The sequence below is a fragment of the Mus caroli genome, chromosome 5, assembly GCF_900094665.2.
Source record: "Mus caroli chromosome 5, CAROLI_EIJ_v1.1, whole genome shotgun sequence".
Lineage (NCBI taxonomy): Eukaryota > Metazoa > Chordata > Mammalia > Rodentia > Muridae > Mus > Mus caroli.
The window spans coordinates 20,189,688-20,214,040 of record NC_034574.1 but is presented as its reverse complement, the minus strand read 5'-3'; the positions used below and the strand labels follow the sequence as shown (position 1 = coordinate 20,214,040).

Sequence of the window (24,353 nt, the reverse complement as noted above, 5' to 3'; positions counted from 1 at the left end):
ACATATAATAAATAAATAAATCTTTAAAAAAAATGGGGTACAGAGCTAAACAAAGAATTCTCAACTGAGGAATACCAAAGGGCTGAGAAGCACTTGAAAAAATGTTCAACATCCTTAATCATCAGGGAAATGCAAATCAAAACAACCCTGAGATTAATCCTCACACCAGTCAGAATGGCTAGAATCAAAAATTCAGGTGACAGCAGATGCCGACAAGAATGTGGAGAAAGAAGAACACTCCTCCATTGCTGGTGGGATTGCAAGCTTGTACAACCACTCTGGAAATCAGTCTGGTGGTTCCTCAGACAATTGGACATAGTAGTAGATCCAGCAGTACCTCTCCTGGGCATATACCCAGAAGATGTTCCAACTGGTAATAAGGACACATGCTCCACTATGTTCACAGCAGCCTTATTTATAATAGCCAGAAGCTGGAAGGAACTCAGATGTCCCTCATCAGAGGAATGGATACAGAAAATGTGGTACATTTACACAATGGAGTACTACCTCATGGGCAAATGGATGTATCTGGAGGATATCATGCTGAGTGAGGTAACCCGTTCACAAAAGAAGTCATTTGATATGCCCTCACTGATAATTGGATATTAGCTCAGAAACCTAGAATTCCCAAGATACCACTTCCAAAACACAAGAAAATCTAGAAGGAAGACCAATGTGTGGATACTTTCCCTAGAATATGGAAAACCTATCTACTGGAACATGGTGTACCTCCTAGGGGTCATACCCCTAAGGAAAATTGGACTCTCCATTCTCTAGAAGTCATCAGCTAGCCATGGGAGATCATGAACCCTTCCCCTCCAAGCCTGGTTAACACAGAAGCTGGATAGGGCATTGGAGCCTATTGAACTATAGTTACAGATGGTTATGAGCCTCCATGTGGATGCCAGGGCTCACCCCTGGATGCTCTGGAAGAGCAGCCACTGATCTTAACCACAATGCCACCTCTTTCTCCATTCCCCGTCATGGAACTGTCTTAGACATGTTATCCAAAGCCAAACAAGTGCTTCACTTGTTTCATCTATGTCTTATACATTGTAGTGTTTTGATTGTGCCTTGTTTAGATTAAGACTGAATCACCAGTTGTGATTTCATTCAGAACTCAAAACATTTTGAATTTTAGGTCATTTCAGATTTCTGATTTTCATATTATTGATACTCAACCTGTTTTGTCTTAAAATATGATCTGAATAAGATGATAAGCAGTTCATAAGTAGCTTTTATTACAACTCTGCATAACCGTCTTTCTGAAAGTGTGTATTCTGTGCTTTTGTAGATTGGACTACTCGAGTGAAACAAATTGCCAAGTTGTGGAGAAAAGCCAGCTCTCAGGAAAGAGCACCATATGTGGTATTTAAATAATTCCTATGTGTTAGATCTTTAAGCACAATATTTGAAACTTATTTTTATTAGGTAATGAAAAGAAAATACTTGTTAATACTTTAAAAAAACTAGCAGTTAGCTTTAAGTTATATAAATAACTCATTTCACTAAAGAACATATCATTTTTAAAGTTATGTAACAGATCAGAGTATTTAAGGTTTCAATTCAGTCATCTCACCTTGAGATTGTATTGTCTCGTGACGGGTAGTAAATACCGCTGTTGAAGATGAGGTTAGTTTTCTTTTTATGTATGTGAGATTTACAAGAAAATCTTCATACATCTTGAAATTAAGACCTTCCTTTAAAGAGTTCTGAAATACCACCATAGTTTGACATGATTACAGAATTCATAATTCAGACAGCCAGTCATTTTCTTGTAAGGAGATGGACCTGAAGTCACATTAAAGCCTTGTTGTTGTGAAAAATGCTATTGTTGTTTACCTGACCTTCCATGCATCAATTTTTCAGCTATAATGATAACTCTGAGTAGAGCTAATTGGGGGTGGTGCTGGAGGATAGTTTTTGGTCTGTTTTACCTTAAATTTTGTAATGATACAATATTTTTTCTAATTTGCCTTGATGGTAAGCTTCAGATTTCCAGCTGTTTTAGTTTGGGGATCAGTTTGTTATTTTCTTATTTAAATTGAGGGACATCTAATTCTTCCATATCCTAATGATGTGTTTGATGTGTAAAATATATATATTATATATATGATTTTATATATATATTATATTATGATTATATTATATATATGATTGTATCTATATATGTATATATGATTATAAATATATGAGATTTCTTACAGTAATTCAAGTACATATATAGAAATGTCTTTACCTGTTAGTAGCATGCACTGTATAGAAGGTTGGTTTCTGTCCAGGTCCCTTTTTAGCAGAGTCTGTAAGTTTTCAAGAGTGATGCTTCAAATATTTAACACAAGTTTTATAGCTTAAAAATAGGATATATTTTATTTTTCTTTTTGTTAAAGCAAAAAGCCAGAGATAACAGGGCTGCTTTACGCATAAATAAAGTTCAGATGTCAAACGATTCTATGAAGAGACAACAACAGCAAGACAGCATCGATCCCAGCTCACGCATCGATTCGGATCTTTTTAAAGATCCTTTAAAGCAGAGAGAATCAGAGCATGAACAGGAATGGAAGTTTAGACAGGTATTGGAATTTTGGATGATATATATATATATTTTTTTATCATTTTATTTTCTTAAATTCCAGCTGTTGCCTGCCCCCAGTCCTTCCTTTCACAGTTCCTCATTCCATTCCTCCTGCCCCTAGCCTCCAAGAGGTTACTCCCCAACCCCAACACCTGCCAGACTTCCTCCTTCCCTGGGCTTCACGTCTCTCCAGGATTAGGCACATCTTCTCCCACTGAGGCCAGACCAGGCAGTCCTCTGTTATATATGTGCCAGGAGCCTTGGACCAGCCCATGCTTCCTGGTTGGTGCTTAAGTCTCTGGGAGCTCCCTGGAGTTAGTTCTGGGTTAGTTGAGACTTCTGGTCTTCCTATAGGGTCACCCTCCACTTCAGCTTCTTCAATCCTTCCCCTGATTCATAGGGGCCACTGACTTCAGTCCAGTGGTTGGTGTAAGTATCTGCATTTGTCTCAGTCAGCTGCTTGTTGGGCCTCTCAGAGAAAAACCATGCAACGCTATAAGCACATCATAGCATCAGTGTCAGGCCTTAGTACTCCTCCCAACCCCCATGAAATAGATCCCAAGTTTGGCCAGTCATTGAGCCATCTTTCCTTCAGTCTCTTCTCCATTTTTGTCCCTTTTAGACAATTCTGCGTCAAAATTTTTTATTGTAGGTTTGTAACCCAGTCCCTCCACTTGAGGCTCTGTCTATCTACTGGAGGTGGACTCCTCGAGTTTCCTCTCCCCATTGTTGGGCATTTGGGCTAATGTCACCCCTATTGAATCCTGAGAGTGTCTCCCAGGTCTGGTACTTTCTAGAGGGTCCACCCACCTCCAACCCCTTGAGGCTGTATATTTCTATTTATTCTCCTGGCCCTCCTGGCTTCTCCCCTCCCCCTTCCCCTCATCCATCATACCTGATCCTGTTCCCCCTTTCCACTCCCCTCTCTTCCATCCAGGTCCCTCCCTCCCTCTGTGATTATTTTCTTCCCTCTTCTAAATGGGATTAAAGCATCCTCACTTGTACCTTTCTGCTTGTTAAACTTCTTATGGTCTTTGGGTTATATCCTAGGTATTCTGTACTTTCTGGCTCATTTCCTCTTATCAGTGAGTTTATACCATGCATATCCTTTTGTGTCTGGGTTACCTCACTCAGGGTGATATTTTCTAGTTCCATCCATTTGCCTGAAAAATTCATGATGTCCTTGTTTTTAATAGCTGAATAGTATTCAATTGACATTTTCTGTGTCAATTCTTTGTTTGAGGGACATCTGGGTTGTTTCCAGTTTCTGGTTATTACAAATAAGGCTACCATAAACATAGTGGATCATGTGTCCCTGTGGTATGGTAGGCATCTTTTGGATATATGCCCAAGATTGATATGGCTGGGTCTTCAGGTAGAACTATTTCCAATTTTCTGAGGAAGCTCCAGATTAATTTCCAGAGTTGTTGTACCAGCTTATAATCATAGCAGCAATGGGAGGAATTTTCCACATCCTCACAGACATGTGCTGTCACCTGAGCTTTTGATCTTAGCCATTCTGTTTGGTGTGAGGTGAAATCTTAGGGTCGTTTTGATTTGCATTTCTCTGATGACTAAGGACTTTGAACATTTCTCTAAACACTTCTTTTCTGTTGTAAATTCTCTGTTCTGTTCCCCATTTTTAAATTGGATTATTTGGTTTTTTGGAGGTTAGTTCTTAAGTTCTTTATATATTTTGGATATTAGCCCTCTATCAGATGTGGGGTTAGTGAAGATTTTTTTCCCAATCTGTAGGTTACTGATCTGTTCTATTGACAGCGTCCTTTGTCTTACAGAAACTTTTGAGTTTCATGAGGTCCTATTTATCAATTGTTGATCTTAAAGCCTGAACCACTGGTATTCTGTTCAGGAAATTTCCCCCTGTGCCAATGAGTTCCAGGCTCTTTCCCACTTTCTCTTCTATTAGATTCAGTGTTTCTAGTTTTTGTTGAGGTCCTTGATCCACTTGGACTTGAGCTTTGTGCAGGGTGATAAATGTGGATCTATTTTTGTTCTTCTACATACCGATCACCAATTAGACCAGCACCATTCATTGAAGATGCTTTTTTTCCCACTGTATGTTTTCCACTTCTTTGTCAAAGATCAAAGTGTTCATATGTGTGTGGATTTACTTTTGGATTTTCCATTTGATTCCATTGATTCTATTCCATTGATCAGCCTGTCTGTGTCTTTATCACTGTTGCTTTATAGTACATCTTGAGGTCAGGTGAGATCAGGGATGGTGATTCCCCAGAAGATTTTTTATTTTTCAGGATTTTTTTGACTATCCTGGATTTTTTTTTTTCCATGTGAAGTTGAGAATTGTTCTTTCCATGTCTGTGAAGAATTATGTTGAAATTTTGATAGGGCTTGCATTGAATCTGTAGATTGCTTTTGGTAAGATGGTCATTTTTACTATGTTAATCCTACCAATCCATGAGCATGGGAGATCTTTCCATCTTTTGAGGTCATCTTCAATTTCTTTCTTCAGGGATTTGAAGTTGTCATACAGATCTTTCACTTGCTTGGTAAGAGTTACACCAAGTCATTTTATATTATTTGTGGCTATTGTGAAGGGAGTTGTTTCTCTAATTTCTTTCTCAGCCTGTTTATCATTTGTGTAAAGAAAGGCTACTGATATATTTGATTTTAATTTTATATCCTGCCATTTTTTTCTAAAGTTGTTTATAAGATATAGAAGTTCTCTTCTGGGATTTTGGGGATCACTTATATATACTAAATTTGTTTCCATTTGATTTCCTGTTGTTGTCTCATTGTTCTTGTCTATGGCCATACTACCCTGAACACACCCAGTCTTGTCTCATCTCGGATGATTTGCTTTTTAAATTGCATTTTTGATTTTTGGGGAAGAGAGGTAGTTATATCATTTTAGAATGTATCTCTTAATAGAATTTGGTAAGTGTGGAAATAGATTTCCCTTTTTGGTAATGTATATATTCAAATTGGCTTTAGATACTTATTGAAATATTGTACATAATATACTGCTATAGGCATCAATAGGACATAATCTGCTAGCTACTGACATCACTTGATTAACTTTCTGTGATATATGTTCTTTTTTTCTTATCTTAACAGCAAATGCGTCAGAAAAGTAAGCAACAAGCTAAAATTGAAGCCACACAGAAGCTGGAACAAGTGAAGAATGAGCAGCAGCAGCAACAACAACAACAGCAGCAGCAGCAGCAGCAGCTTGCTTCTCAGCACCTTCTAGTAGCACCTGGTTCAGATACTCCAAATAGTGGCGCACAGAGTCCCTTGACACCTCAGGCTGGCAATGGGAATGTGTCTCCTGCACAGACATTCCATAAAGACCTATTCTCCAAACACCTACCTGGTACCCCTGCTTCCACACCTTCAGATGCTGTGTTTGTCAAACCACAACCTCCACCCCCTCCTTCAACCCCATCCCGTATACCTGTTCAGGAAAGTCTTTCTCAGTCCCAAAATTCTCAGCCACCTTCTCCACAGATGTTCTCACCTGGATCATCCCATTCCAGACCACCATCTCCAGTGGATCCTTATGCAAAAATGGTTGGTACTCCTAGACCACCTCCTGGTGGACATAGTTTTCCAAGAAGAAATTCTGTTACACCAGTGGAAAACTGTGTGCCTTTATCTTCAGTATCTAGGCCCATTCATCTGAATGAAACATCAGCTACAAGGCCATCCCCGGCCAGAGACTTATGTGCTTCCTCCATGACAAGCAGTGACCCCTATGCAAAGCCTCCAGATACACCTAGGCCCATGATGACAGATCAGTTTTCAAAACCTTTTAGCCTGCCTAGGTCGCCTGTGATTTCAGAACAAAGTACAAAAGGTCCTCTAACAACTGGAACCAGTGATCACTTTACTAAACCATCTCCTAGAACAGATGCCTTTCAAAGGCAACGGCTACCTGATCCCTATGCAGGACCGTCATTGACACCTGCCCCACTGGGTAACGGGCCTTTTAAGACCCCACTGCACCCTCCTCCATCTCAGGATCCATATGGATCTGTGTCACAGACATCAAGACGACTCTCTGTTGACCCTTATGAAAGGCCTGCCTTGACACCAAGGCCAGTAGATAATTTTTCTCATAGTCAGTCAAATGATCCATATAGCCAGCCTCCCCTAACTCCACACCCAGCAATGACTGAATCTTTTACTCATGCTTCAAGGGCTTTTCCTCAGCCTGGAACCATATCAAGGTCAGCATCTCAGGACCCATATTCACAACCCCCAGGAACTCCACGCCCTCTTATAGATTCTTATTCCCAAACCTCAGGAACAGCTCGATCCAATCCAGATCCTTATTCCCAACCTGGTACTCCCCGGCCTAACACTATTGATCCATATAGTCAGCAGCCACCTACCCCCAGGCCTTCTCCACAGACAGACATGTTTGTTTCCTCTGTGGCAAATCAGAGACACACTGATCCATATACTCATCATCTTGGGCCTCCAAGACCTGGAATTTCTGTTCCCTATTCTCAGCCACCAGCAGTACCAAGGCCAAGGACTTCAGAGGGTTTTACTAGGCCCTCCAGTGCAAGACCAGCCCTCATGCCAAACCAGGATCCTTTTTTGCAAGCAGCACAAAACCGAGTACCAGGTTTACCTGGCCCTTTGATAAGGCCACCTGATACATGCTCCCAGACTCCCAGGCCACCTGGGCCTGGTCTTATAGACACATTCACTCATGCTTCCTCATCTGCTGTTCGTGATCCATATGATCAGCCTCCAATGACTCCCAGGCCTCATTCTGAGTCTTTCGGAGCTAGTCAAGTTGTTCACGATCTTGTTGACCGTCCAGTTCCCGGGTCAGAGGGAAACTTTAGCACGTCTTCAAACCTTCCTGTAAGCTCCCAAGGGCAGCAGTTCTCCAGTGTCTCCCAGCTTCCTGGACCCGTGCCAACCTCAGGAGGAACTGATACACAGAACACTGTAAACATGTCTCAAGCTGACACAGAGAAACTGAGACAGGTAAATGCTGCAGTGTTTTCAAATGTTTTAAATATATTATCTGTGGAAGCTCCTCATTAAGTCATATGGTAATTTACACATACATTAAAGTTTCTCTTAAGTTATTCTGTAGAATTTATTAAATACAAGGAAAAAGTGAAAATGGTAAAATTAGCACCTCTTAGATTTAACCTGGATCTAATTTTATTATTCTTCATGAATTTGTTGGAAGATCTTTAAATATAAAAACTCTTTACTTTAATGGTAGTTGTTCGGCCATGGAAAAAGATCCAAATCACCAGCTTTCGTTGTAATTTGTTTGTGTTTAATAGTTATATGACTCTTTAAAACAACTTTGAAACTTTAAATGTGAATGTAGTCACATAATGGAAATGTTAAGAGTTTAAAATATGTTTAATTATAAATCCCAGCAATTTTGTTTCCATTTAGCGGCAGAAACTGCGTGAAATCATTCTCCAACAACAACAGCAGAAGAAGATTGCTAGTCGCCAGGAGAAGGGGCCTCAGGATACAGCAGTAGTACCTCACCCAGTGCCCCTTCCACACTGGCAGCCAGAGAGCATCAACCAGGCTTTCACTCGACCTCCACCTCCCTATCCTGGGAGCACTCGATCACCTGTTATCCCTCCACTAGGACCTAGATATGCAGTTTTCCCCAAAGATCAGCGTGGACCCTATCCTCCAGAGGTTGCTGGTATGGGCATGAGACCTCATGGATTTAGGTAATGCTTTTAATTTTCTGCTAGATTTAAGTTAATATTGGAAGAAGGAACTGGACAAATATCATTACTATTTGGCAAGAAATTGTTATGGTTTTCTTCTTTTTCTTTCTTTTTTTTTATTATTATTATTATTATTATTTATTTTTTTTTTTTTTTTAGTTTTTTAGTTTTTTGGTTTTTTGAGACAGGGTTTCTCTGTATAGCCCTGGCCGTCCTGGAACTCAATTTTGTAGACCAGGCTGGCCTCGAACTCAGAAATTCACCTGCCTCTGCCTCCCAAGTGCTGGGATTAAAGGCGTGCACCACCACACCCGGCTTTCATCTTTTTATCACTATGCGTAGTCATTATTGGCTTTAGCTAAGGAGAGATCATGGCCTTATTTCTTCTAAGAACTCTTGGTGGATGTTTTGTCATTAAGTGTTGACAGAATGACATCACAATTTTTTCTTCTTTTACATTTCAAATGCTATCCTGAAAGCCCCCTATACCCTCCCCTCTCCCTGCTCCCCAACCCACCCACTCCTGCTTCCTGGCCCCGGCATTCCCCTGTATTGGGGCATATAATCTTCACAAAATCAAGGGCCTTTCCTCCCATTGATGGCCGACTAGGCTATCCTCTCCTACATATGCAACTAGAGACACAGTTCTGGGGGTACTAGTTACTTCATATTGTTGATCCTCCTATAGGGTTGCAGACCCCTTTAGCTCCTAGTTACTTTCTCTAGCTCATAATCTTAATTATAATCTTACCATCATAATCTTATCAGCCCAATCATAGCTTCCAAAATGTAGCTACTCAATCCTAGTGAAGTTTCATATGATATGTCAGATGATAATGATGCATTTTATTCTTTTAGTTAAATTGTAAGATGTTTGTAGAGAGTTGCAGATTGGAAAGATGCCTCCTTTTAGAGACTGATACAGTTGGGGTGTAGGGTGGGCCAACATGTATGACCAAGGCACTCTTACTATTCTTATAAGGAGAATAATCTTTAACGTGTGCTTTTTAGAGGACACACAGTTTAATCTTACACCTATGTCTGTTATATTCTTTCTTTTCCTTTTTTATTCCACCTTAGTTGTAGTTTATACCCATTGCTGTTTTGTGCATTTTAAAAAATTTGTGTGTCTGTATAGGATGTGTATATACATGTGCAAGGTAAGAGGTAGATGCTGAGTGTCTTCTTCTATTGTTTTTTACCCTATATTTTTTGAGAATAAGATCTCTCATTCAACTTAGAACTCACTGATGTGGCAAGGCTAGCTTTCCAGTTAATCCTAGGGATGCTATTGTCTCCCTTTCCACCGCACTAGGATTATAGCCATCACCATCATGCTTGGCTTGTGTGCATGTGTACAGGGTATATAAAATGTGGTCATTGTGCTTGTTCAATAAGTACTTAGTGGCTAAGCCACCTGTCCAGGCAGTGTCTGTCTGACTTTCTTTTTCTTTTGAAATTTTCTACTTCAGTGTGTGAGCCACAAGACACACGTGGTAGCTAGAGACCAACTTTGTAGAATAAATTCTCTCCTTTATGTGTTCTGAGAGTCATACTCAGATCATTTACAGGGCAAACACTTTTAGTTTTGTCTATTTAAAAAAATAAAGTTTTGCGTGTGTGTGTATGTGTGTGTGTGTGTGTATAGTGTGTGTGCGTATAATGTATTTTGATCATGTTCTTCTCTTCCAACTCTTGTTTTCACTATCATTGGGCTTAGTAACAGTATTTTTTTTAATCTGTAGAGTAACTTAATACTTCTTTTACTTTTCTCATTTCAATTCTAAATTATTCTTAATTATTTGTTGGTTCTTTTTGGCTTTTAGGTTTGGATTTCCAGGAGCTGGCCATGGTCCCATGCCAAGCCAAGATCGCTTCCATGTGCCTCAGCAAATACAAGGATCTGGAATTCCTCCACACATAAGAAGACCAATGTCTATGGAAATGCCTAGACCTTCAAATAACCCACCATTAAATAATCCAGTTGGGCTTCCTCAGCATTTCCCACCACAGGGCCTGCCAGTTCAGCAGCATAATATACTAGGCCAGGCATTTATTGAGTTGAGGCATAGAGCTCCTGATGGAAGGTCACGGTTGCCATTTGCTGCTTCTCCTAGCAGTGTTATAGAGTCACCTTCTCATCCAAGACATGGAAATTTCCTTCCCAGACCTGATTTTCCTGGCCCTAGACACACAGACCCCATAAGACAGCCTTCCCAGTGTCTATCTAATCAGCTACCTGTGCATCCAAATTTAGAGCAGGTCCCACCTTCTCAGCAAGAGCAAGGTCATCCTGCTCACCAATCTTCTATTGTCATGAGGCCCCTAAATCATCCTTTAAGTGGTGAATTTTCTGAGGCTCCTTTGTCAACATCTACCCCAGCTGAAACATCACCAGATAACTTAGAGATAGCTGGTCAGTCTTCTGCTGGCCTGGAAGAAAAACTAGACTCTGATGATCCTTCTGTGAAAGAACTGGATGTGAAAGATCTTGAGGGGGTTGAAGTCAAAGATTTGGATGATGAAGATCTAGAAAATTTAAATTTAGACGCAGAGGATGGCAAGGGTGATGACCTGGACACTTTAGACAATTTGGAAACTAATGACCCTAACCTGGATGACCTCCTAAGGTCAGGTGAATTTGATATCATTGCATACACAGATCCAGAACTTGACTTAGGGGATAAAAAAAGCATGTTCAATGAAGAATTAGACCTTAATGTTCCAATTGATGATAAGCTAGATAATCAGTGTGTATCTGTTGAACCAAAAACAAGGGATCAAGGAGACAAAACTGTGGTTCTTGAAGATAAGGATTTGCCACAGAGAAAGTCCAGTGTTACCAGTGAGATAAAGACAGAAGCCCTGTCTCCCTACTCTAAAGAAGAAATACAGAGTGAAATTAAGAACCATGATGACAGTAGAGGTGATGCTGATACTGCGTGCTCACAGGCTTCTTCTGCTCAGACCAATCACAGTGACAGAGGAAAGACTGCTCTACTGACTACGGATCAAGATATGCTTGAGAAAAGATGTAACCAGGAGAATGCTGTTCCTGTTGTCAGTGCCATTCAAGGGTCCACTCCTCTGCCTGCTCGGGATGTGATGAACTCTTGTGACATAACAGGATCCACTCCAGTTCTCTCGAGTTTACTTTCTAATGAGAAGTGTGATAATTCAGACACTAGGCCTTCAGGGTCCTCCCCACCAAGTCTGCCCATCTCACCATCCACTCATGGGTCAAGTTTGCCTCCTCCTTTAATAGTACCACCTAGCCCTATTTTGGATAATACCGTGAATTCTAATGTAACAGTGGTCCCTAGGATAAACCATGCTTTTTCTCAGGGTGTGCCAGTAAATCCAGGATTCATTCAGGGCCAATCATCAGTGAACCATAATTTAGGGACAGGGAAACCTACAAATCAAACTGTGCCTCTCACAAATCAGTCCAGCACCATGTCTGGACCGCAGCAGCTCATGATTCCTCAAACATTAGCCCAGCAGAACAGAGAGAGGCCCCTCCTTCTAGAGGAACAGCCTCTGCTTCTACAAGATCTTTTGGATCAAGAGAGGCAAGAACAGCAACAGCAAAGACAAATGCAAGCCATGATTCGTCAGCGGTCAGAACCATTCTTCCCTAACATTGGTAGGAAATTCCTTCTGTCTCAAAATAAGTTACTGGGGGTATCTGAGTACATGCAGCATGCTTGTAAATTTTCATTATTGAGATTACATTTGGATCAGTGTAATCTGAGAATTTTCTGTCTTCTCGTGTCTTTACAATGAAAAGATGAATTTTAGATTCCTTCAAGGTCAGTCAAAATGAAGATAACCTTGAATTGTTACCTCACTCAGTTCTGCTTTTTATGGTGTTGATGGTGCTTTTAGTTTTATCTGCCAATTGTTATGAGAAATAAATGTAAGGAAATTATGATAGAAATAAAGTTTCTTGTTCTTTTGTGCACAAGTGTTTGGTAAAGGGTTTTTTTTTTTTTTAGTTTTTTTTTATCCCCCATAGACACATCTTTCAACTTATTTTTGTTGTTTTATTAATTTTAATAAAAACACAAGTCCATGCAACCCAAACACTTCAGTGCTTTGCCTAGAAGAATTAAAAGTCAGCAGGCATATGTCTGAGGAGTATTTTTTTCTAACCAATAACAAAAAGCATTGTATCAACATGTGGTACAAATTCCATTATATGACTTTTTTCCCCCACTTATATGTATGCAAAGAGATAATCTCACTATCCTCTTCATACTTTTATTTTGTAGGTATATCCTGGAGATATTGGTAGTTTTTTATTTCTTTTAAAAACTAATAACTAATTTAGAGGAATTCTTTAGTATTGGAAATAACTGTAAATTCTCATTCCTGTCAGTCCATTACTAAAAGAGAGCATTCTAATTGGCACTGTAAAGGTTTGAGCCACTGGGACTTTCGTTGCTGAACATCACTGTTATGATCCCCTGTAGACTGACAGACTTGTTCTAAAGTATGCTTCAGTTTTAGACACCTAAAATGCAGCTACCATTTCTAGATTCCCCTATGTAGTGTAGAAACATATAATGATTCTTAAATAAGGTATAAGAATTTATAAATTATGTAATTGTGATACTTAAGTTTACCACTTCATATATCTTGAGCCATGAACTTAAATTATGAAGTAAGTAATGTCAAAATACATTTCTTCTTTAGATTTTGATGCAATTACAGATCCTATAATGAAAGCGAAAATGGTAGCCCTTAAAGGCATAAATAAAGTGATGGCACAGAACAGTCTGGGCATGCCACCAATGGTGATGAGCAGGTAGGTAGAAGTGATTTTTTTTCTTCCTGGCATGTACATAAAAACACCCCTACTTCTTAGAGCTCCTCAAAAGCCTACCTTCTGGATGTAAAGAGTATTTCAATTAATATTAATATTGTAAATATTCTTTACAGAGTATTTCATTTCAGCTGAATGCAGGGAATTAATTTCCTTTCATTTTAGGGAGAATAAACAGAATAACATACCAGTCAAACATTAGGAAGACTGACTTGGTCAGTGAAAAAATCCAAACTGTTTGTGTGTGTTTACTTTTTTATTTAAAGAATTGTTAGCCTAAGATTTTCATTCAAGAATTTCAGTGGTTAAGGAAATTATCAATTTAGCTCTGAAATGAAATCATCCCAACATGACTTTGAATTAGAAAAGGCAAAACAGTAATTTATGGAACACTTGGATACTGAGATTGGGATAGTTGGATGATTTTAGCATCTAACAGAAAAAATTGAAACTGTGTATTCAGGAGAGATATTGGAGATGAGTAATTGTTCAGTTACAGTGGCTGTGTACCCCAATGAAGTGCTTCTTGAATCTTGATCATTTCTAACTTAAGAATTATTTGTGTGCCCCTATCACTACACTTTTAAACGCAGTTTCTTTACCTTTCTACAGACCTACTGAATGGGATTTTCTAGGAATGGTGTCTGAATGCTTGTATTTTTGACAAGTACCTTGAATGACTCTTTGTGTTTGTTGTATTGCTGTTTCTAATTTCTGGTCTCAATTTATTGTGATGATCCTGTTGAAAAATTATAATAGGGAGTGTAAATGATTGTAGAATTTAATATGGAATTGTATAGGTTGAAGATACAGACCTAGGCTTTAGGGAACTGTGTAATACACTGAGTATGATTAAGACACATTTTTGAGATCAAAGTAAAGATAGTGATTTGTAAAGATTTTTTACTACCTAGCTCGATTTATTAGCACTGTTCTTCCCTCGAGGTAACTTTATGGCATAAGCCTTTTTAACCTTGAAACCTTTCAGATATACAGATAATAAAAGTACAAATTCAAAAAGAAATAGACCACATTTGTAGCATAGTTAATAATCTCTGATTATATTCTTGATATGTGTGTATCATAATGCACTATAGTGATTTGTAAAGATTTTTACTACCTAGCTCCATTTATTAGCACTGTTCTTCCCTCAAGGTAACTTTATGGCATAAGCCTTTTTAACCTTAAAACCTTTCAGATATACAGATAATAAAAATACAAATTAAAAAAGAAATAGACCACATTTGTAGCATAGTTAATAATCTCTGATTATATTCTTGATATGTGTGTATCATAATGCACTAACAAACTTAGCTCTAAGTTTTATATTTTATAACAAGGTAAAGATTGGTAATTACCTATTATGAATAGGTAACACTTGTAAGAAAATCATGTTTCCTACTGGTGAGAGTAAAGTACTAATAAATAATACTGTGATAAATAATAAATAATACTGCATTTTAACTTGATACTCAGAGTCAAGGAAATGCTAGATTTTGTTTGATCCTTAATTTAAAACATGGGCCTCAGAATCAGAACTCTCAGCATCTCATATATGTTCAACATAAGTGTCTGTGCTCATTAGACATGCAATGCTTTATCAGCCACATGCTAAGTGTACTGGAGACCATTCTGAGTTCTTTGTAGAACTAAGGTAGTGCCTTCTAAGATTAGTGTAGTGTGTTACATGATGATAGCAGACAACAAGCATTAATCGGATTGGGATTATTTTGTACCAGAGCTGTAGTAGGGAGAAGGGAGATAAATGAATCAAACTTCTGAGGGAAAAAAATCACAAATATACACTCTAAAGTCTAATAACATTTAAATGCTTCTTTACAATATTTTTGGATCTATTTTAAAATTGTGTTCTATGTATATCTTTTTTAAAAAATTTTTTTCCTAGGTATATCTTAATATGTTAAAGCATTCAGTGGCTTAATAAGACAGACATGTTTTCAAATAAGCCATAATGATTCTATACCAGTTACTAGTTTAATTAGAATTAATAAGGTTTCACCAAATGGATTTAACTATAGAGATTAGTCACTAGTTTCACTTTTTTTTAATTTGATATAATCATTATATACAAATACGTACAAGAATTGTGAAATTATTTGAGGTATTTTTGTTTTAGACTATAAAAGAGCTAAGTAGCACCCCTTATTCTCACCCCCAATGTCTTAGTCTATAGTCCAAGTTGGCTTGAAACTCTTTTTTTTTTTTTTTTTGGAGACAGGGTTTCTCTGTATAGCCCTGGCTGTCCTGGAACTCACTTTGTAGACCAGGCTGGCCTTGAACTCAGAAATCCGCCTGCCTCTGCCTCCCAAGTGCTGGGATTAAAGGCATGCGCCACCACGCCCGGCGGCTTGAAACTCTTATGTAGTTCAGGCTGGTCCCGAACTTGTGGCATTCCTCTTCCATCAACCTCTCATGAAATAACAAGCCTATTCTATCCATTTTTAATAAAGATTGCAACTAGGAAAAAAAACTTCCTTGTTTGCGTATTGAAGCTAGATTTTTCACTGTAAACATATCATAAAAATTATTTTTCTGAAACCTATGAGGGCTCAAGCTCTGCAGTAGTTTAGCTGGCTTTTTATGCAGCTTTACTGGTTCCTATGAAGATAGTTGCTTACCCATTCTGAGCGGTCATCCATAGTAATGGGAAGGTACTGATTGCATACTGAGAAGAGATCTGTTCAGCACCCAGAAGCCAGTTGTCGGAAGTCTCCAGTGGCAATCATCATTGTTACTCTTCTCTCCCCTGGAAGAGAGGATTATTAGGTACCTGTGTAATTTGTTCTGAGCTCATCAGTTGATACTGTGTGCTTTTCTTTATAGATTCCCCTTCATGGGCCCATCAGTGGCTGGAACGCAAAACAATGAAGGCCAGACCCTAGTGCCACAAGCTGTAGCTCAGGTAATGCTGCTCGAATCACTGGTTTATGGAAGACACATGGACCTACTATGTCTTACCAAGTCCAAATCATAATGAAGCCCCTCCTAGAAAGGAATAGGAGCTGATCTTCTGGCAACACAGTGAAATAAAGATGTGTTGTTGCTGTGTAAAATAAAGACAGATTTAAAGACTGGAATTTCTGCAAAGGATTTGCACACATTAATGATAGAAAGTCACTTGGAAGTGCTCTGGCTTTATATTCATTTCTAACTCTCGAAAGACATTTCATATCCTGCTAATTGGAATTAATCTATCGCATTTAAAATGTATAATTATTGGAAACAGTAGTGGAAAATGTCTGTAATCATTCTATTAGGTATAATTATTCCTTGAGATGATTTTTTTTTAATACTGAGCATCTATAATGAGCTCAAGTTTAAACATTGATGCTATGCTCATGTTATGAAGTCTGGAAACAATAACCCTTGTGCTATTTTCTATGTTGATTTTTAAAACATATGTTTGCCTGGTATAGGGGGTACCTTGATCTGTGTGCTTTGGGAATTATCTTATACTCTGCCAGTTATTATTTATATTTATTATATAGATAATTTATGCTTTTTCCCTATTAAGAATATAAACACCCTTTGATATACTGGAAAGGCTTAAGTGTTATAGCTGAGTTTTCTAAATTCTCAGTTTTACTGTGAATTCAAGGTGCACTTTCAGCAAGTTCTTGAGCTTTTTAACTGTGCTCTATCAAATGCTGCATCAGCCATATTCTGGCTGTTGAACATAATAGCTCATGTCTAACAGAATTTGAATCAAAGATTCTATTTATCAGGTCCTGGCCAGGAAATTGTGAAATTATCAGCTATCCAAACACCATGAAAGAAGCAAGGCATATTATTAGTACACAAGACTAACATTATAATGAGTGCATTTTCTTTTATATGTATACTATATTAATTCTTGTTATAATTAGCTTTTTGTGATATAGTATAGTTTAGTGAATGTAGAACATGTGTTTATGAATTTATTGACAAAAAACCAGGTAGGCATCATCAAAACACCAGATTCATGTGGATTTTTAGCTTAACTATGCAAGATTTGATTCGCCTTAAAATTATCTTCAGATGGATAATTCATTATTTTCTATTCTACTAAGTATGGAAAATATAGTTCAGAGATAAAAACAACTGTTCCATATTAAACTGTTGCCCAACTTATTTATTCTAGTCTTTATAAGAAGAAAAACTATAAATATGTTTTAGAAAATGAATTTTTTTTCATTTTTTTCCTTCATTTTGAAGTTTTTCCCCCCCTTAAATTGAAGTATGGAATTAAACATATTTGTAAATTTTACTTATTTTAGGATGGCAGTATAACACATCAGATTTCTAGGCCTAATCCTCCAAATTTTGGTCCAGGCTTTGTCAGTAAGTATAAATCTAATAAGTTACCTGTTTTCTGGGGGTTGCTTGTTTGACTATATTTGTGTTGTTTTGAAGCTCGGAATTAGTGTAGATGTTACCTCTCCTATCAGAGGTCACTGTCCTAGGCATCTTTACAGCAAGGCATGTGTTTTCATTGCTTTTTTCCGCTGTGCATGAGGAACTAGTTAGAAATAAATACTTTAATATAGGAAAACCATCTTCCCTATTTTCTTCAACATTGTTGTTTTTTTTAAATAGATTTGCCTCTTTCCCAATCTAGCATTAAACCATGTTTGCTTTCATGACAGTCTGCCTATGACAAGGACACTAAATGGGGAAAAACAAAGGGAATATATTTAAAAGCTGGGTTGTAGCATGGTGTGAAGGTCAAGTGTGCAAGAGGCCACTGAACCCTTCTAGCTGTCCTTAGGGGTCCCAAGGTGGTTCAGGATAGCATTTAACGTTCCCTCAAACTGAACCTTTCTGAAATCTTCAGACTGTTTAGCTAACTTTTTTCACCATTATCTTTCATTTTGCTCACCTCTGCTCTCCTGGTTCCAGAAACCAGAAAGGCTTTCCTTGCGGTAGGTCTCATTCTACCAGAAGCAGAACTTCTGAAACCTTGTGAAAAAGCCTGTTCTTGACAAAAGCCCTTCAAATTTAGTGCACTAGATTGCACCTTCATACATATACTGGAACTTCTGGGTTTAGGAACAAACCCAAAGTCTAACCTTTTGAAATTCCCCCGCATCAATTATGATCATAATTTGAATACACATTTGTATTAAAAATAAGTAAACTACTATGACCAACTGGCTTTTTCTGGCTGTATTGTGCCCATTGGATTTGGTTGGATCTTAATGTATGGCAATATTCTGTTATCATTGATGTTATTTTCAGCTAATGTCCTTCTAGGATTGTGTTTTTCTTTGTCTTATAGTAAAAAAGGAATACTCAATTTTTTACTACATGAGCTAACCTTTTTTGGGGACTTAGCATCAATGGAATAATGTGCTCTGGGAGAACAAGGAAGGGATCTTAGTGTACGATAAGATATAATGGGGAGAGGCGTTAGCTGTCCATGAGAGATGAGAAGGCTTTGCTTGGTTAGCTGTCACTTCCCCCTGTGGACATAGAAATTACAAAATTAATGGAAGTTACCAGTGTTTTAAACTTAATATATTTTCTTTATAAAATGTAGACCTCCAAGTGCTTCTTTTTAGAGTTTTCTGGGTTTCATCTCCCTGTTCCATTTTTCCTCCACTACAAAGATGTAGGGAAGACTTTGTAAACTTAAGAGAAATCAGCATGGTAAATGACTACTTAATCCATGCTCTTGATGTTAGTGGGATATATCTTCCTTGCCTCTTCAGTCTGTACAATTGACTTAATAAAATACAACATTTTTAAACAGTTTGGTTTATGAATTAGATAATTTGATGGTTCTTTTGGAAGATTGGAGTTGCAGAACTTACAAGCATTAAGTTAACTAGTGTTTTAATTGAGCATTCTCTGGCTTTCTTGAGTAAATACAATTTTCTAGAAGATGATACTTCATAATTATAAAGGACTCTAATAATTAGAATTTTGTTTTCAATTTTTCTTTAAAATATTCACAATAAAATTGTCTTCTTACAAATGAATTTGCTTAACTTTTAATAATCTTGGACTACTTAGAAAAATTAACACACTTGAATTTTGGTTCTTCCCTCAGATGACTCTCAGCGTAAGCAGTATGAAGAATGGCTACAGGAGACTCAGCAGCTGCTTCAGATGCAGCAGAAGTATCTCGAAGAACAAATTGGTGCACACAGAAAATCTAAGAAGGCTCTTTCAGCCAAACAGCGCACGGCCAAGAAGGCAGGGCGGGAGTTCCCAGAAGAGGACGCAGAGCAACTCAAGCATGTTACTGAGCAGCAGAGCATGGTTCAGAAACAGCTTGAGCAGGTAATAGACAGGTTTGTAAAGTGGAAGCCATCTGCAGCTGAAGAGCTGTATTAGTGGGCCTCGGGGTTTGGGTTTCTGCTATTAAATAGCATGCAAATTACACTCCTCTAGGAAGACCTCTTAATAACTGAGGGAGTGGCTGCCTATTCCTGACTGAGTGATGCTTGCTGCCACTGAAGAGACTGACTCTCACAACTCCGGGTCAGGACTGTTTTATATACTCTCTGTGACCCTGGAATGATTGGATTGTTTCCTTACTACTAGCAAATAAATCACTGCACCACCTTAGTACTTAGGAGGCAGAGACCTCTGTGAGTTTCAGGCAATCCATGTCTAAACAGTGAGTTCTAGGATAGCTAGAGATACACAGTTAGACCCTGTCTTTTTTTGTTTTGGGTTTTTTGTTTTGTTTATTTGTTTGTTTTGCTAAGAACAAAAGAAAAAATTAAATCATTGCAGTACACATGTTCTCACATCATTTGCTAAACTAAGGCTTTCTCGAAGACAAGACTCACAGAGATAGTGTTGAAACAAGAATCAGATCTGGCAAGTATTTGGTTACCTCCATGTTTTATCTTTCCCTCATCCTTTGGTCTCTACTTTGTAATGAAAGTTCAGTTATAGCATTTGAATCACTCTGTGAGTCTTTGTCGTAGCATATTTCTATGTTTATTTCTTACTTTGCTCTTAAGAATCACCACTGAAATGAAGGTAAGATCTGTCGCTCAGTGGCACAGTGCTTGCCTAGCATGGCTGAGAGACCAAGTTCCCTCTGAGTGCCTTCAGAGCAGTTCCACAAAAGAAGAGAGGCAGGAAAGAAACCTGGAATACCTTGAAAGGGGGCTCATTTCCAAAATATGAAGCCACAAAGGCCAAAAAGTTATAAAGCTTTAAAGTCACAATAAAAAAGAGTTTAAAACGAACTGTGCAAGATGAGTTCAGAACTCACTTATAGTTATTTCCCTAAATGAATTATTGCCTTAGGGCTCTTATAGATGCTTATTCATGAATGTTTATAGTAGCTTTATCCAGTGTCATCCAAAACTAAGACAGGCTGGGACCAGGGGCACCTCACTGTATCCTGGCTATGAGGAAAGGCTGAGGTTCATGAGTATAATTACCAGCACATGTGTCACAATGAGTTCCTTCTCAAGGAGGGACAAGGAAAAAAGAAACCACGTCCCACCAGAGTTTTGAGATGATTAAATAAAGTTTGGTGCACCTGTTTTTTTTGATCAGAAAAAATACAGAGCAATAATAAAACCGCTGGTACATGAATACAGCTTGTATTTTGAGAGTATTCCATTGAGCAAAAAGAGGTCATTTCCAATAACTTATATAACATTGAAATGACAGTGACAGAGGTGAGTGGTATATTAGCAGTAACTATGAGGAAGACAGGAAGAGGGTTTGAGTCTAAAGAGTAGACATGGGGAACTTTTTTATACTGGAACATTTTCTTGATTATATGACTATAATTTATCTGTGTGCTAATAATTCATAGAATTGTACACCAGAATTTAAACTTTCCCTTCGTTTTAAGTTGTAAGTTATAAAGAACTCCGAACAGTTAATGCCACAAGTAGACAAGAGATTCAGAGCTTAGGCATTTTTAGAAATTATAATTTGAATGTGTCCCCAATCAAATTTAGGGTTTTGTAAGTTTTGTCAATCTTTTTAGTCTAAGAGAGGGAATGTCATGTGTGCTAAAAATTCTTTTAGTGTGTCACTTTGTGTATTTAAGAAATGGCATCTTACTAAATGGTTACAGTCTTAGTTACAGATATCAGTTATTCCAACTTTGTGAATTCCTGTCACTTCCTTGGCATCACACATAACTGTCTTTTTTATTTTATTTTACTGCTAAATGTGTTATAGTTTAAATAGTGTGTGACTTTCATGCTTGAATTTTTGTGGATATTTAATATGCAAAGAACTTTTATAAGAAAAAATTAACATTTTTGTTTGTGTGCACATGCTCAGATGTTCCACAGTACACATGTGGTCGCAAGTTTTAGGAGTGGGCTGTCTGCCTCTGCTATGTGGGTCCCAGGGATCCAATTCAGCTCATAGGCCAAAAATTACCAGCCAGTGTTTTGGTGTGGTGCCTACCTTTTATATGTGTGAGTAATTATTACTTCATTGTTTCAGATTCGTAAACAACAGAAAGAGCATGCTGAGCTGATTGAAGATTATCGGATCAAACAGCAGCAGCAGCAGCAGCAACAGTGTGCCCTAGCCCCTCCCATCCTCATGCCAGGGGTTCAGCCCCAGCCACCTCTAGTTCCAGGTGCCACTCCACTCACCATGAGCCAACCCAACTTTCCCATGGTGCCACAGCAGCTTCAGCACCAGCAGCACACAGCAGTCATCTCAGGGCATACCAGCCCTGTGAGAATGCCCAGTTTACCTGGATGGCAATCTAACAGTGCTTCTGCTCACCTCCCCCTTAATCCTCCTAGAATTCAGCCCCCAATTGCCCAACTATCTTTAAAAACTTGTACACCAGCCCCAGGGACAGTGTCAAGTGCAAATCCACAGAATGGACCACCACCTCGAGTGGAATTTGATGACAACAATCCTTTCAGTGAAAGTTTTCAAGAGCGAGAAAGGAAGGAACGCTTACGAGAACAGCAGGAAAGACAGCGAGTTCAACTGATGCAAGAAGTAGACAGACAGAGAGCTCTGCAGCAGCGGATGGAGATGGAGCAGCATTGTCTGATGGGTGCTGAGCTAGCCAACAGGACACCTGTTTCCCAGATGCCATTCTATGGTTCTGACAGACCTTGTGACTTTTTGCAACCTCCACGACCCCTTCAGCAGTCTCCACAACACCAGCAACAAATAGGGCCAGTTTTACAGCAGCAAAATGTCCAACAAGGGTCTGTTAACTCACCCCCAAACCAAACTTTCATGCAAACCAATGAGCAAAGGCAGGTAGGGCCTCCCTCCTTTGTTCCAGATTCACCATCTGCTTCTGGTGGGAGCCCAAACTTTCATTCTGTTAAGCAGGGGCATGGAAATCTTTCTGGGTCCAGCTTTCAGCAGTCTCCACTGAGGCCTCCATTCACACCAGTTTTACCAGGAACGTCTCCAGTAGCTAATAGCAATGTCCCTTGTGGCCAAGACCCTGCTGTAACACAGGGACAAAATTATTCAGGATCCAGCCAGTCTCTCATTCAGTTATATTCTGACATAATCCCAGAAGAAAAGGGGAAAAAGAAAAGAACAAGAAAAAAGAAAAAAGAAGATGATGCAGAATCCGGCAAAGCACCATCAACTCCCCACTCGGACTGTGCTGCTCCACTAACCCCAGGCCTCTCAGAAACTACCTCCACTCCTGCAGTGAGCACACCCAGTGAGCTCCCTCAACAAAGACAACAGGAGCCAGGGGAGCCAGTGCGTGTACCCACTCCAAATGTGTCAACAGGCCAGCCTTGTATAGAGTCAGAAAACAAACTTCCCAACAGTGAATTCATAAAAGAAACTTCAAATCAACAAACACATGTGAATGCAGAGGCAGACAAGCCTTCCGTGGAAACCCCTAACAAAACTGAAGAAATAAAGTTGGAAAAGACTGAGACACAGCCAAGTCAGGAGGATACCAAAGTGGAAGAGAAAACTGGTAGTAAGATCAAAGACATTGTAGCTGGTCCTGTCTCCTCAATACAGTGTCCTTCCCATCCTGTCGGAACCCCTATTACCAAAGGAGATACAGGAAATGAACTACTGAAGCACTTGTTAAAAAATAAGAAGGCCTCTTCTCTTCTAACTCAGAAACCTGAGGGCACTTTATCTTCAGATGAAAGTTCTACAAAGGATGGTAAACTGATTGAGAAGCAGAGTCCAGCAGAAGGATTGGTAAGTGTCAGTTGTGAAAACAGCTGTATCTGTTTTTAAGCTATTGCGGCAGATTAGTATCAACAAATTTCTAATTTTAAACTTTCTTGCGCAAAGAATCATGTTTTTTTTTTCTGTAGAACCCTGTTTTTAACTTATATTTACAAAATATATGAGTGACTCATTTGCTTGTTATATAAAGCAAACATGAATCATTATGTGTGCCTTTCAGCTGGTTATCATAACCAAGTTGGACTAATTATAGCAAAGGAAGTATGTGTGAATCTTTATTATAAATAAGTGCATAATTTCTATTAGCCTCTCTAAAATTTAGAAGACAGCTCCTGTACTTGTCTTACTTTCCTTGAGTACTCTCAGGGATGTCTCTTATTGGGAACTTACTGTGTCAGAAAAATAACATGATTTTTGTAGTTTTCTATGTATCGATATTCTACCCATTTTAAGTGTTAACATTGGATTTTCTTTCCATTTGTATTTATAGACAGTTTTAAATACACACTTTGAATACAGAGTGACCCCCATTTCAGTGAACCTGATTAAGATGTTTCACAACCAGGAGTTTCTCTGCCTTTTGAATAGGTCTGCTTGTTCCTTTGCTCCTTGTCTTTCATAAGTATCAGCGGTTATTAGTGCATTCACACAGCTTCCCTGGGGTGCTGCTCAGTTTGGTTTTATAATTTTACATCGTAATTGAAGTACAGTAGAGTTTTACTTGTCTACGTTTGCAATTTTAAGAATAATGAGACTTGTTGTTTTGCAAGTGTTGGCTCTCCTCTCTTCTGTTGTCTCCTGTCGTTCAGTAGATTGAGCATTCTCGCAGTTGTTACTTTTGTCTAATTGGCAGTTATGGTCTCTTCTTCCTCTTTAATCTCTGAGAGTCTCGTGCATGCAAACAGTGCATCTGTGGTTGAGTTTTTCTAGTTGTTACAATATGCTCTCCAGGTCCAATCCTTGGCTGATGACTCCAGGGTGTTTTGTGTCTGGGAATACTGAATGCCCTCAGCCCCGTGCCCACAGTGCCCTCTGTGCCCCATGTGCTGCAACTCTTTCTTTTCTCCTATCCTTTTCTAGTGTCTTTTTCTTTTGTGAAACTTAG

At 38.6% G+C, this 24,353-nt stretch overlaps 1 protein-coding gene across 16 annotated transcripts in view; it reads left to right on the top strand.

Moving 5' to 3' along the window:
• The window catches only part of Kmt2c (lysine methyltransferase 2C), a 234,437-nt gene that overhangs the window by 183,357 nt on the left and 26,727 nt on the right, over nucleotides 1–24,353 (top strand). For all 16 annotated transcript variants that reach the window (XM_029477435.1, XM_029477434.1, XM_029477427.1 and 13 more), the window contains 10 exons: nucleotides 1,295–1,368; nucleotides 2,391–2,573; nucleotides 5,672–7,561; nucleotides 7,991–8,283; nucleotides 10,110–11,929; nucleotides 12,982–13,093; nucleotides 15,956–16,034; nucleotides 17,389–17,452; nucleotides 19,164–19,396; nucleotides 21,548–23,257. In XM_029477435.1, the coding sequence (XP_029333295.1) occupies nucleotides 1,295–1,368; nucleotides 2,391–2,573; nucleotides 5,672–7,561; nucleotides 7,991–8,283; nucleotides 10,110–11,929; nucleotides 12,982–13,093; nucleotides 15,956–16,034; nucleotides 17,389–17,452; nucleotides 19,164–19,396; nucleotides 21,548–23,257 (6,458 nt within the window). The remainder of the gene's footprint in view (nucleotides 1–1,294; nucleotides 1,369–2,390; nucleotides 2,574–5,671; nucleotides 7,562–7,990; nucleotides 8,284–10,109; nucleotides 11,930–12,981; nucleotides 13,094–15,955; nucleotides 16,035–17,388; nucleotides 17,453–19,163; nucleotides 19,397–21,547; nucleotides 23,258–24,353) is intronic.